Source organism: Colletotrichum orchidophilum (assembly GCF_001831195.1).
Source record: "Colletotrichum orchidophilum strain IMI 309357 chromosome Unknown Scaffold_4.1, whole genome shotgun sequence".
Classification (NCBI taxonomy): Eukaryota; Fungi; Ascomycota; class Sordariomycetes; order Glomerellales; family Glomerellaceae; genus Colletotrichum; species Colletotrichum orchidophilum.
The window spans coordinates 394782-407434 of NW_019172960.1; the positions used below are offsets into that span (position 1 = coordinate 394782).

A 12653-nucleotide genomic window follows, 5' to 3' on the forward strand; every position below is an offset into this window, starting at 1 on the left:
TCATTATTTCAAGATTTCAACAATACAGCGCACGCTATTCAGTCAAACTTGACAACCATAGGAATGTTGTTGATGTAGAATTTATGACGTCTCGGGGCAAATTGAGGAGAATACAAACTGCTGTAGTGTAATTAACGACGACAAATGCCATGGCTCAAAGCTTTGCTATCTAATCTAGCCGCCTGCCTGAAAGTACTCTCTAAAATCATTCCAAAGCCACCTCCAAAACCAATGAACTCATTCTTGTAATAGACGTTGGCTGTTTGAATATCTTCCCCTTGCTTCGATACTAAGACTTCGCGGCCGGAAATTGCACAGTATCGGTCCGAGTTATCGACCGAGTGCGCCGGAGTTTCAGGGCAGAGATGGGTATTGATTCAAGGAGTAAACATGCAGACGCGTCTTCCTTGTGATACATGACATGTTAAATATCCATTCTGTCAGAGAAAGGAACAAGTTTAGCATCTGTATCGTAGCTGAACTGGTCGAGCTTGCATGTGGTCGGCGGTGTAAGGTTGACAACTGACTCATTCCCTGTCATAACAAAGACAGCGGCGTACGTAAGCCAGCAAACATGGCCGGGTTCCCCTCAACATTCCAAATATAGTTACGGAGACCGAGGAGGCCCTGGTTTGGATGGCAGACTGCTTGCCGCAGGTGGAAGTCGGTGCAATGATGCCTTTTCTTTCGTCAGCCAGAAGATGGGTTGTCCAAAAAAGAGATTCAATATGCAGTTTTCTATTCCTCTCACTATCTTGCAAAAATCAGACATGTCTTTCTGATATCCGGCCTCTGTTGAGCGCGACCTGTATGGATACTCATGACCTGCAAGATGTCGTTAGACCAAACACTTCACCACCAGCGTCTCATCTTCCGAAACGGAGAACGAGGCTCATCATGTTGAATATGTAAAGTTGTCAAAAGTGCATTGACATACTAGCAATACATAGGACCAGACCGATATAATTAACAGCAAGTAGTGCAGTACATATCATATGAAACCCCATCACCTATCCGCGACATCAAGATGGGCCAGGCTGAGTGAGGTCTATCTTGGGCGAAGCAGGTCGGACTGGCGCTTGCATCCGGACCACAAGAACCATAGCCACCAGACTCAATAAAGCCTCACAACGCGTTCCTCATTCAAGGCCAACAGACACCGCCTCACGCAAACGCCACAACAGCGGCCGCCACGCCGAGGATCCCCGCCATCCCCGCCCGAGCCGTCGGCCCCGCCCCAGCTGGCACCGTACTCGACGAAACCTCCGCTCCGTTCCCAGTCGGCGCTGCCTCAGCCTCCGTCGACGTCAACGAGGTGTTATCCGTACCGCTCGGCCTAGCCGTAGCCTCACTCGTCCCAGAAGTCAACTCGCTCACCCCCGACGACGTCGTGACGGTCTTGACAATGGTGCTCGTCCGCGTCGGCGTGACCGTCACCGTCGTGCTACCCACCCAGTTATTCGATCTCGGGGGCGTCAGGGTCTGAGTGACTGTCACCGTGTGATGCTTCACAGTAGCGCAGCTGGGGAGGAAACTCTTGGTGACCGTCTCGGTGCCGGAGTAGGCCGGGCAGCCGGGGATTTTCTTGGAGGACGCGGTACCGCCTCCGCAGTTGATGGATGAGCAGATTTCGAGGGTGTCTGGGTCGTAAAAGATGAGTGTCTCCTTGGAGCTGCCGAATGATCCCGTGATGGTGGAAGTGAGAGAGGTGCAGCCTACCAGGTCCGTTTTGGCGAGGACAGCTGTAGCAGCTAGAAATGGGAGCAGGTAGCGTGCCATTTTCCTTTCTGTCAGACTTGGATGAGGAGTCGGAGACCACGGGCTTGGGAAGACTGGCTCTGGCGGCGTAAGATTGTATCCAAGAGACCCAAGACGTCGAGGATGGGGAGAGTAGATCGCCAAGTGAAGCCCGGGACGAAATGCGTCCTTTTAAATACTCGCCAGCAATGAATCTCGAGAAGAAGCATCTTTTTACTGCCTCTTTGCTGTTTGGCGACCGGGCTAGCATTCAGGAAACTCCTTGCCTTGGACTCGCCCTGCCCTGCCCTGCCCCTGAGCACGACCTGACCTGGATACGGCGTACCGCATTGGCGCATCAACTCCCTGCATGGCATGCGTTGTTTGGCCATATGGCACCAAGATAAAGAGGCAATTCGGAACAGCAACTCCTGGCAATTCGATCTCCAGACAGGATGCAATTTCGAAGACGGGCACTTGGAGCGACATCCAGTGAGTCCCTTGCTTCATGTGTTTGACAATCAGTGAAGAAGACGTAGGGAATGGCATGGTTTACTATGCACTCTAAGATAAACGTGGCTCTGCTTGCCACACAGTATGCTTGAGTGACCTGATAAATCAATGGTACTCGACTATTATTTTGGGAAATCGAGTCCACATCCAGAGACTTTTGAAGGTTTGGATAGTTGACCTATTGAATGTGGCAAGAAGCGCACCTCGGCTTCGCCGTTCATCTGGAAGATCTGTGCTATTTGGCATCGGAAAACCAAAGAGCCTTGGATACGTTGGCCAATCAAAGGTTTTGCGCCTGACTGTTTGAAGACGACCACGTTGCGAGCCTCGTGTTCGGTCCTTGCATTGTTGAAAAGCATGCAGTTTGCCGTTGTTTCCACCAAGTACTGTCTCATTGTCTCCGTCCTGTGTGGCCGCGACCTGGGCTTTCCATCCAAGTTCCATCAGACCATCCGTCTTCATTGTCGTTGTTGTCGGCGAAAGAGCCGACACTGCCGTTTGTGCATCGCTTCATTCAGAGCTACGCAAGATGAAATGAGAATAGGTTTCCATCACCTCAGCTTTCAACACAAATGATACCGAGTGCCACAGTGTTCTGTATGTACGGCATGGTTGTATTAACAGTAGCGATTGTCGCATTAGTCGAGAAGTCTAGAATATTACAATTCATCATAATGAAGTCGTCGTGTCGGCCGTTAAAAAAGAAAAAAGAGTGCATGGCCGGGGGTCCTTTCGCGACAAATCCGTCACTTCAAGAGTCCAGCGGATGTCTTTCCACGCTCACACAGAGTTGAAGTTGATCCGATCTTCAGCGAGACAAAAGACCTCTTACTGAACCTTCTTGGCCTTGCCTGCCTTCTTCTCGCGCCTGCGTTGGTGGGCTTCCGCGCCGGCCTCGGTGTCCATAATATAATCCCACCACCGGAAGCTAGACGCGTAGTTGCCGATGAACTTCTCGTGATGGACGTCGTGGTGTTCGGCGCCAGCCCAGAAGGGAAGGAAGTGCCTCAGGGACCAGGGGAAGTCGTAGCCAGAGTGCGAGTCAATGGCTTGGAACAGCCGCAGGACGATCCAGAGGTACATGGTGAAGAGGTGCAGGTCCTTTGTGATGAGGACCCACAGGACGGGAGACCCGACGGTGCCAAGGCCGAGGAACATGACCTCGATCGGGGAAGCGTACTCGGCCGTCATGCCAAAGGGGGCCGAGTAGTAGTGGTGCATCTTGTGGACGGCCTTGTAGAGGGGAGGCCAGTGGGCGCCGCGGTGCACCCAGTAGTGCCAGGTGTCCTCGAGAACGAAGAAGATGGCGATCTGGTAGGCCATCTTCCACCAAGGGGGAAAGGGCACGCCGTAGTCGAGGCCGCACCAGGTGGCAATGGGATGGAAGAACCAGATTTGCGGGAGCTCGACGGTGAAGTGACTGAAGAGAACTAGGGCGCCGCATTCGAACTGCTCTCTCCACGTTGGGATTTTTTGCTGCTCGGGGTTAGCAGCTGTCATGAGTGTTGGTCGATGACGTCTAGGAAGCCGCTGGGTTCGCGGTGCATGAGAGAATTGAGATGACGTGCCTTTTGAATCTTCCATCTGCGGAAGTAGGGAGTGGCGTCGATGATGATCCATGGCAGACTACGACCAAAGTATACGACCTCGTGCATGACAAAGGTCATGATACCCGTGGCGATGATATCGTTCTGCATCCACAGATACCACGCCGCCCAGAGGCGCTCAATGGCGTTGAGCTGGACGTTGTACTTGCTCACATCGTCGAGCACACCGAGGTAGGTTGCGGTGGAGGTTTGGTTGGGAAACACAACGGTCGAGTTCCTGTGAGAGTATCATTCATCAGCGCATGTCGAGTTTGTAAGTCTCGAGTGAGTAGTTGTGGCCAACGTACCAGGACGCCATGATATCGAACGCACGCCAATGCAAGAGAGAGACTGAAAGAAGGCAGAATGCAACTCTCGAGGTGCAACGGCAGCGACCAAGTCAGACGAGAGAAGGTACCAACACGGCGAAAGGGGCCAACGTGAAATTATAAACCATCCGCGTTTGGTGGAGACGGCGCGTGTTGGTGATGAACGGGCTTTGGAGGGTTCTTCTCGAAGGGCGGTGCAGGGGTCCAGACGCCGATGGGACGATAAAAATTCACCGGCATCCGCTCGGGTGTGGTACGACAACTTGCATGTTTGCTGAGCCTGTTCGTTCCTCTTGGGGACACTGGAGACACTGAACAAGAACCCACCGATCCGAATACGAAACGGACGAGCTGCGCCCTCGACTGAACTCGCCATTGGCTCATTGTGAAGCTGATGAGATTGGCGAATCTGGAGACAGCAACTCATCGCCTTGGGCCTCTTTCGTTTCCGGCGTGGTTCTCCTCATGAACGAACCGGAGCCGTGTGTTTCCACTTTCCAGCTGAAAAGAGGCACAGAGTATCCATTTTCCATCCCCGGGTGACCCACTTCCCGATGGTCTGTTTGTGGTGTGATTTTGCCCGCCGCCTTCGAGCCCCCGAGATTGCCGGCCTCAAGACTCAGGGGCAGCGCATGTAGTGTATGTATTCGTACTCGTAGCCCAGATTCCATCTACATTGTAGCTCTGGCTTTTGCAGAATGGGTCTAGGAAATGGGAAGCTGTCGAATGGGCAAATTTGATGTTGGTATGGGTGTTGGGTGAGTGATTTCCTGTCCATCATCATCGTATTTACCGCTCGTTGGGGTTGGAGAAGACGGCATGGCTCCCATACCGATGATCTATGTGCATGGTATCGGTCTGCCGCTATAAAGGTAATCCTGAAGACCGTCTGAGTTGTTGAGGTTATTCATGCCTTCCAATGGCCAAGAAGCCTCTCGCTGTCCACATGGTGTGGCTAAGCATCCGCATCGGATGCGTGTCACCCGGGATGAACATGCACATCTTCGGAGCGCGGATGGGTCTGCCCGCTGTCGATGAGCCGGTTCGAGCGCACCGTCACGCTCCATATGACCACAGGCACGCGGCGGTCACTCCATTCGCGATGGAGAAGCCCCGGGGCTGCCTAGGTAAGACGGCCGAGTGGGAACTTATCGGGCCTGATGATGTCCTCATCGGAGTAGCTCGCCGGGTGAAGAACGGAACTTGCGGTGTGGAGATGATAGTTTATCCCGGCCTTCGAATAAGGTAATATGCAGGTCAATGTTGACCCTGGCCAGTGGTGCAGTCCGACGAACAAGGGTAGGATGTTGAAGTCTAGGTTCGCATCTTGGTCTTCCTGCGTTCGTCATCAATTGTGTCAAGCTTAATCAAGGCCATCGTCTCCGATTCTCTGTCAGTGACGTCCTAGTCATCAATTCCCAATGAAGGATATCAGACGGCCTGGCTTTGGTCGCCTCATTAAACTTGGATGCTTGCGAAAAGACAACTCGGCGTGCTAACAATAATGAAAAGTGGCTGACGCTTAATCGGAATTAGGTGCTAGGATGCTTGCAAACCTGCGCGGTCGGCGTGCACTTTTGAACCTCGAAGAACATAGAGAGAGGGCTCCATCTAGGTCCTACAGAGACAGTAATGATCAGAGCACGACCCGATCAAGGTAATAAACTCTCGTTGAAGAAGGCTCCCATTGCTTCGTGGCGCACAGAAATCTCCCAAGACGGGGTGGAAGTGAGGCTGTGGAAATTGGGTGGTGATGTATTTTGGTGGTGTTGCGTGGAGATTGCGAGGTAAAAGTGTGGCTGAGGAGGTCGGCACCTAAATGTTCCAGATGTGGCTCAGTTGAGGCGGTGCACTTCAGCCACCCGCAGCCACGCGATGACATCGTGCGGCCTGCCCAAAGCACAACGCCCAAAGCTCCCACCGCTCAGCACCACCCGCCGCAAGGCAGAGAGCTCTCGGCAGCCAGAACAACGAGACTCAGCAGGTTCTGTGCCCTGGTCTCTGACCCTGTCCAGACCCCGTCGAGACCCAACCTCCTCCAGTCATCTCCCCAGTCACGTCAAGTCCGCGCCCACCTCGTGACCTCCGTCAAGATGAGTCCACGGCCAGACCAGGGGTTCGTCGGTGGTTACCCAAGTTCTTGTTCTGGATCGTGGTCTGGCTGCAGGTCGTCACTCGCGAGGCCATCTTGGACGCGACCCTGATTCACGCCCACGCACAACAGCAAGCGTCGTGAATCCGCTCCAAGTGCCGTCACCCTCTTTTCCTTCTCCAGCGACTCTTGGCAGGCCTTTACCTTCTTTTCGACGCGCCCTCTGCTCGCTGTCGCTGTCGCTGTCGCTGTCGCATCTAACCTTTGCATTTCTTTGCATCTTCCTTGGCGCCTCGGCTACTATAGACATCACGATAATCACGAACTTTGAAATACGACCAATTGACGACGAACAATCCCATTGTAGCCCCCGCAAGGAGAAGAACAATGGGCTACATTGCCAATACCCCGGAGGAGCGCCTCGAGCGCTCCGACTCCAAGAACCCTAAGACAACGTGCAAGGGCCTTACGGGCGCAGGAAACCTATGCCGCAACTCGGTGACGCCTGCGAGGGGCAAGATGCTTTCACCAACGGCCAAGGAGGAATCGCTCTACTGCCACCACCACAAAGACCAGGCTGCAAGCCGCTCTGCCCAGTCAAGCCCCGGCCCTAGGCTGTCCGGCAGGCCCATCTTGGAAGAGCGAACGAGCATCGATACCCTCGCGGACCGCCTCGGCCTGGTGGACGTAGGCTCCAACCCGACCAAGAAACAGAAACGACCACAGGCCGGATGGCCCAGCAGCGGTGGTGGTGGTAGCCAAGCTGCGACCTCCTCCAAGCCACCGTCGGCTTATACACGTCCGCCGCAGAAGGACCGCAAGGAGCTGCACCTCTGCTGCTGCTTCAGCATCCCCATCGATGAAGTTCAGGAATCCCAGCCCGCGCCTCGGCCCCAGCCGCGACCGGTGCAGAACGGCGGCTCCGCAGCCATGCCCCGGCCCTCGAGCCAGCTTCTGGCCCCGTCCAACTCGCGCCCGCGACCCAGCACGTCGAGCCACTCCCGGAAGAGCTCCCAGCAAGCGTCCCCTCAACCGCTCTCGACGTCCCAGACCGCGCACTACCTATCGCTCATCCCCCCGTCGACCGATCCGCAGACGGCGTCGGCGTTGATGGCGGAATTGGCCCGGCCATACGGAAGCTCCGAAGAGCCCGGGTATATCTACATGTTCTGGATCACCCCGACGTCCAAGAAGGAGGCGGCACCAGTGCAGGAGGCAAGATCGCTCCTGGCCCCGCCCTCGCAGGCCCGGGGCGGGGGGCGCAACCGACGATCCAGCGACGTTGTCTCGGCGTTTGCAAACGCCAACGGTGGCGCGTCGGGGGACAACAAGATGCTCATCAAGATCGGGCGGGCGCAGAACGTCCAGCGCCGGATGCAGCAGTGGACCAAGCAGTGCTCCTACGAGATTGAAGTTCTCCGGTACTACCCGTACATACCGGGAGCAAGCGCGGCATCAGGACAACAGCCGCGCATGACGCCGCATGTGCACCGCGTCGAGCGGCTGATTCACATTGAGCTGTCGGGCATGGGATTGCACGCCGGGCCCATAACGTGTGCCGGATGCACTTCGGTGCACCGCGAGTGGTTTGAGGTGCAGACGTCCAAGAAGGGCATTGGTGCGGTGGACGACGTGATTCGGAGATGGGTCGATTGGGACGAGACGACTATCTAATTCCTCGGCGATTTTGCAGAATTGTACAGAGTTGCTGTGAAGTGTCTCTGGAGGCAGAGACGAGCGATCAAGTGATCATGGACTGTTGGTGAAAGACTCTTTTATTCGCATAGACTGCATGGCGAACGGCGCACACGGACTATACATCGCATTCAACCCTCACATAGCCTTCCTTACCTTACAAACAGCATCACGATACGATAGCGCGGGAGACAGCATCCAAACATTGGGGCAATAACAGAACCCTGCATTTCGGCAGCTGCACGCGGCGTCACCCGATTGGGATCCCGCTGGCTTGGGTCACCTACACTACATAGTAGAGAGACTCGTCAAATGATAAATCTAGACAATTGAGTTTCACGTTTTTACGTTTCCACTGCAGGTTGATGCAATTTCAAAAGCCGATGGCGCAATTCTGGATCTCGACTTCTCGACCCATTACCTCCACGGTTCCTGGGCGGGTAGCAGCCGTATCCCGACCTCAGCTACACTAGAGACAAGGGATTGAGTTATGGATACTTTCTGTGACTGGCGAATTAGTGTAACGGGAGACACATTCATCCCACGCTGCACCAGTTTTCGTGTGTCATTGCGTTTGTCTCAGTGGTCAATGACTCGACGTGGTGAATGCGGTTATCTCTGCTCTACTACTCAACATTCTCAGACTCACCACCACTTGTACCAGACAGGGCACTTTCAGTCTTCCGGTCCAGAATACAGAGCAGAGATACCTCCAATGTAGTACACAAACACTCGCTCCAGCAAAAGTTCAGTGCGGCACGGAAGTGGCCCGGCGGTACCACCACCACCGTCGCCACCCACCCTGTACGTATGCAGCATCCTGGGACGCTGACGGGCTAATGCAGAACCCAGAGGACGGCGGGGGGGACCACCGTTGGAGCCTCGGAGATGTCTGGGCGGTCCCCAGTTTCGAGGTCAAAGGTTCTTCTTGTCAAGTCATTGCTGCCCCCCCTCCGTGCCCCCTGCAACCCACTGTCGATATTGAATAGAGCGCTCTGACTCGGCCCGGGCGAGGAAACATCAACCGACTGCTCAGTGTTGAAAAGGTTCATTCGATGAATGCTCATTACTTTGGCCCCCAAGAGCAAACGTGTATGACTGTCGATGAGAATGTATGTGTGTCTTGTCTCTATCAGCCAGACATCCGTCTCTCCCGCCAGTGCCGCTCTGCCAAGCTTCGCCTTCCCGCGTGCCGAGCAAGTGCCTCATCTCTTGGCCATCTCTTGACCATCTCTTGACAATCTCTTGGACTTGGTATGTCAGCGGGAGGGGCGTCACCTCACCAGGACTAGGGGGTGATGGGGACGACGTCACTAGTGCGAGCAAGCTTTTTTGGTGGCGCACTCTCCGATGCTTGTACTTGCTCGACTTCTGCTTAACTTTTGCTCGACTTTTGCTCGTCTCTCCTTGATTGGCTCTTCAACGACCTCGAGTCTCTTCGAGCCTGAGCCGGTATCCAGCGGCGCCACGGTCGCAAGAAACGTTCGTTCTACTCCGGGCCGCTAGAGGGTTTAGATTGGGCTTGGTTCGCCCACTCTATCTTTCAAGTATCCGCTAATTATTAGTGTCCCTTCGACGACATCTTTGTGCGGACAGCAGCAAATTCGCCTCTTGGAACTGGAACTACTGCAGATACCAGCATCCAGTTCCCGTTTGAGAAAAGCGCCGCCATGGCTGGTTCGACAACTTCCCCATATCCTGCAATGACGTGCTCTGCGAGCCTGGGCCATACGGTGCTCCCTTGGACGCCTTTGACGGCATCGGTCCTCGAGAGGCTCTGAAATCTCTGACCGCGGCGGCACTCGAGTTCCACCCACCCACCAGGGAGACCCTTCTCCTCCCATCCCCATGTCCCTCACTACGTCTGCACCCATTCGCATTTCCTGGCGGTTATGGCTGGCGTCCGACCGGAGGGTGTCCGCTACTGGCGGATGTTGTCGAGGACTTGAGCGACTTCGCTGTGGTTGAGTCGATCTGGTTCCTAGTGTCTCTCCGGGTATCGCCATGATCCTTGAAGAGGTCACATCCTACTCTGTATGGATACCACCACCACCACCAACACCACCCGTTTCTCGCCCTCTCTCACTCTCTTACAGGTTGCTAAGAAGAAGGCCTACTGCTGCAAGTCGCATGCAACAAGTCCTCCGGCCCAGTTTATAATTTGGCTCGCAAGGAACCCGCGTTCGTAGCTCCAATCCTCACCCGTTCCCAAGCTTCCATTTCCTACCAACTGCCGGGATCAAGCTGCCGACGCCTGGCTAAGCTGATCTATACCTACCTTTCTTCTGTTCGTGTCTCGTTGCTCTTCTCCTCCTCTTAAACTCGCACGTCCCACGTGCTCGCGCATTCTCTCCGTCATCCTGTGCCTAGAGTCTGTTCCGAACTCTACTTCTCTCTGTCACGTCCCTGCGCCTCATCCCTCCTGTTCTACCCCTCCGTCTCTTCTCTTCCTCCTCCGCACTACGTATGTGATCCGTCCCGTCGCATCGTCATCGCAGTGTAGCATTGCCGCAGTGCCTCCCTGTCGTGCGCAAACCTACCAAACTATCGATAATTCGAAGCATCGATAGCAGCCACCTCGCATCACGAAAGTCCAACACCTCTGAATCCTCAACTTGGCCGGCGCATTGCCGCGAGTCAATCGGCGCTATGGACAAAGATCTCCGCCAACCCGAGCCCACGGCACACGACAAGGGCTCCTCCGAAATCGCCTTTGCCCGCGCCGATGCCGAGACGGGCGGCTCTTCCGGCTTCAGCGCCTGGTTCGGCGGACGCAACACCAAAGTCGGCCCGCGCATTGCGCCTCGCCAGGAGGGCGTCGGAGAAGGGTCCGACAGCGAGGACAGCGCCGATGCCATCTTGACCAAGCAGCTTGCCGAGGAGGATAGCCATGCGATCAAGTACAGGACATGCAGCTGGCAGAAGACGGCCGGGTTGCTCTTTTCCGAGTACATTTGTCTCGTGAGTTTTCGCCTCATGGCGACTAGGCGCATTGGGTATCATGCTGATTGTTGAAAGGCTATCATGAGTTTCCCGTGGTCGTATAGCATCCTTGGACTCGTACCCGGCTTGATCCTTACTGCCGTCATCGCACTCGTTGTGCTCTACACGTACGTCGCATACCTGAGCTTGCTCCATACTGTCTACTCGACTCACCGCTGACTGGTTTTGTGTAGGTCCTTGGTTCTGTGGCAATTCTGCATGAGGCACCCCGAAGTTCGCGACGTTTGCGATATCGGCCAGATGCTCTTCTGGGGAAAGACGTGGGCGTGGTATGCTACCGCTTTCATGTTCATCCTGAACAACACTGTACGTCTCTCATTTCCATTGGGAAACACGCGCGCCTCACTGACATTGTGCAGTTTATCCAAGCTCTGCACGTCCTCGTCGGCGCCAAATACCTCAACACGATGACCGCGTCCGACCCCGTCGTCTGCAGGACCGTCGTCTTCTCCATCGTCGTTACCATTATCTGCTGGCTCTCCTCGCTGCCTCGCACGTTCGACGCGCTGTCAAAGGCCGGCACCGCCTCCGCGGCCTTTACATTCATCTCGGTGCTTCTGGCGACGATCTTTGCCGGCATCCAGGCGCATCCCGCCGGCTACGATCCCCGGTCGACGTATGTCGACCCGACTACTAACACGACAATGACTGGCGGCGCCCCCATCGTCACGGCCATTCCCATCGCTGCCACCACCTTCGTCTCCGGCATGAATGCTTTCCTGAACATAAGCTATACTTTCATCGGCCAGATTACGCTGCCCAGTTTCATTGCGGAGATGAAGGACCCGAGGTAAGCCACCAGCAAACTCTCAACATCGGAACATGTGCTAATGATCTCAGGGACTTCCCCAAGGCTCTGTGGGCCGTCACCATTGGCGAAATTATCGTCTTCAGTATTGTGGGAGCAGTCATCTACGCCTACGTCGGGAACCAGTACATGACCGCCCCGGCATTTGGATCTCTCGAGGAAGTCTACAAGAAGGTGTCCTTCTCCTTCATGATTCCAACTTTGATCTTCCTCGGCGTCTTGTACGCCAGCGTTTCGGCCAGATTCCTCTTCTTCCGCTTGTTCAAGGGCACCAAGCACTTGCACGAGCACACTATTGTCGGCTGGGGCTCTTGGGCCACCATTCTCCTTGCGCTGTGGCTCTTGGCATTCTTGATTGCCGAACTCATCCCATTCTTCTCTTCTCGTGAGTTTTTTTGTTTTATTTTTTGATGAATTCCCGACGCAGGAACCTTACTAACCCGGTATCTAGTGCTCTCCCTCATGTCCTCACTGTTCGATTCCTTCTTCGGCTTCATCTTCTGGGGCGTTGCCTACTTCCGCATGCGAGGCGCCGACAACCGTGCTGGCGTTCCGAAGCCCGGGAGGCTTGCTGACCTGGCGACAATGGGAATCAACATTGTCATCATCCTCACCGGTCTTTTGTTCCTCACTGCCGGCACATACGCCAGTGTTGAGGGTATCATTGAGGAGTTTCGAGCGGGCACCGTCGGCAAGCCTTTTGGCTGTGCCAGTAATGGACTTTGATCGAGGTCCGATAACGTACAACATCAGTCAGCTGGATGTCATGAAATCGCGCTCTAAGAGCATTGCTGCATGCTCGTAATTAGTATTGGAGGAGAATTGAAGCAACGATACCATAGTGTTTATTATTTCGTATCTTTGGACTACAAATAGACCGAGACGCGACC

At 54.8% G+C, this 12653-nt stretch overlaps 5 protein-coding genes across 5 annotated transcripts; 3 read left to right on the plus strand and 2 right to left on the minus strand.

Annotated features, from left to right (window-relative positions):
- Window positions 1-1164: 1164 nt before the first annotated feature.
- Window positions 1165-1779, minus strand: CORC01_00778 (uncharacterized protein; the record flags this gene model as incomplete). Its single annotated transcript, XM_022612434.1, has 1 exon — window positions 1165-1779. The coding sequence occupies one exon, from the start codon at window positions 1777-1779 to the stop codon at window positions 1165-1167; it is 615 nt and encodes a 204-aa protein (XP_022481051.1).
- Window positions 1780-3078: 1299 nt separating this feature from the next.
- CORC01_00779 (fatty acid hydroxylase superfamily protein) lies at window positions 3079-4155 on the minus strand (the record flags this gene model as incomplete). The annotated part of the gene is made up of 3 exons (XM_022612435.1): window positions 3079-3743; window positions 3815-4074; window positions 4145-4155. The coding sequence occupies 3 exons, from the start codon at window positions 4153-4155 to the stop codon at window positions 3079-3081; spliced, it is 936 nt and encodes a 311-aa protein (XP_022481052.1).
- A 929-nt stretch (window positions 4156-5084) lies between these two features.
- CORC01_00780 (uncharacterized protein) lies at window positions 5085-6401 on the plus strand (the record flags this gene model as incomplete). Its single annotated transcript, XM_022612436.1, has 2 exons — window positions 5085-5292; window positions 6181-6401. The coding sequence occupies 2 exons, from the start codon at window positions 5085-5087 to the stop codon at window positions 6399-6401; spliced, it is 429 nt and encodes a 142-aa protein (XP_022481053.1).
- Window positions 6402-6644: 243 nt separating this feature from the next.
- Window positions 6645-7931, plus strand: CORC01_00781 (uncharacterized protein; the record flags this gene model as incomplete). The annotated part of the gene is made up of 1 exon (XM_022612437.1): window positions 6645-7931. The coding sequence occupies one exon, from the start codon at window positions 6645-6647 to the stop codon at window positions 7929-7931; it is 1287 nt and encodes a 428-aa protein (XP_022481054.1).
- Window positions 7932-10601: 2670 nt separating this feature from the next.
- Window positions 10602-12489, plus strand: CORC01_00782 (transmembrane amino acid transporter; the record flags this gene model as incomplete). Its single annotated transcript, XM_022612438.1, has 6 exons — window positions 10602-10913; window positions 10971-11062; window positions 11129-11261; window positions 11315-11745; window positions 11796-12148; window positions 12215-12489. 6 exons carry the CDS (start codon window positions 10602-10604, stop codon window positions 12487-12489), a joined length of 1596 nt encoding a protein of 531 aa, XP_022481055.1.
- Between the last annotated feature and the right edge of the window lie 164 nt (window positions 12490-12653).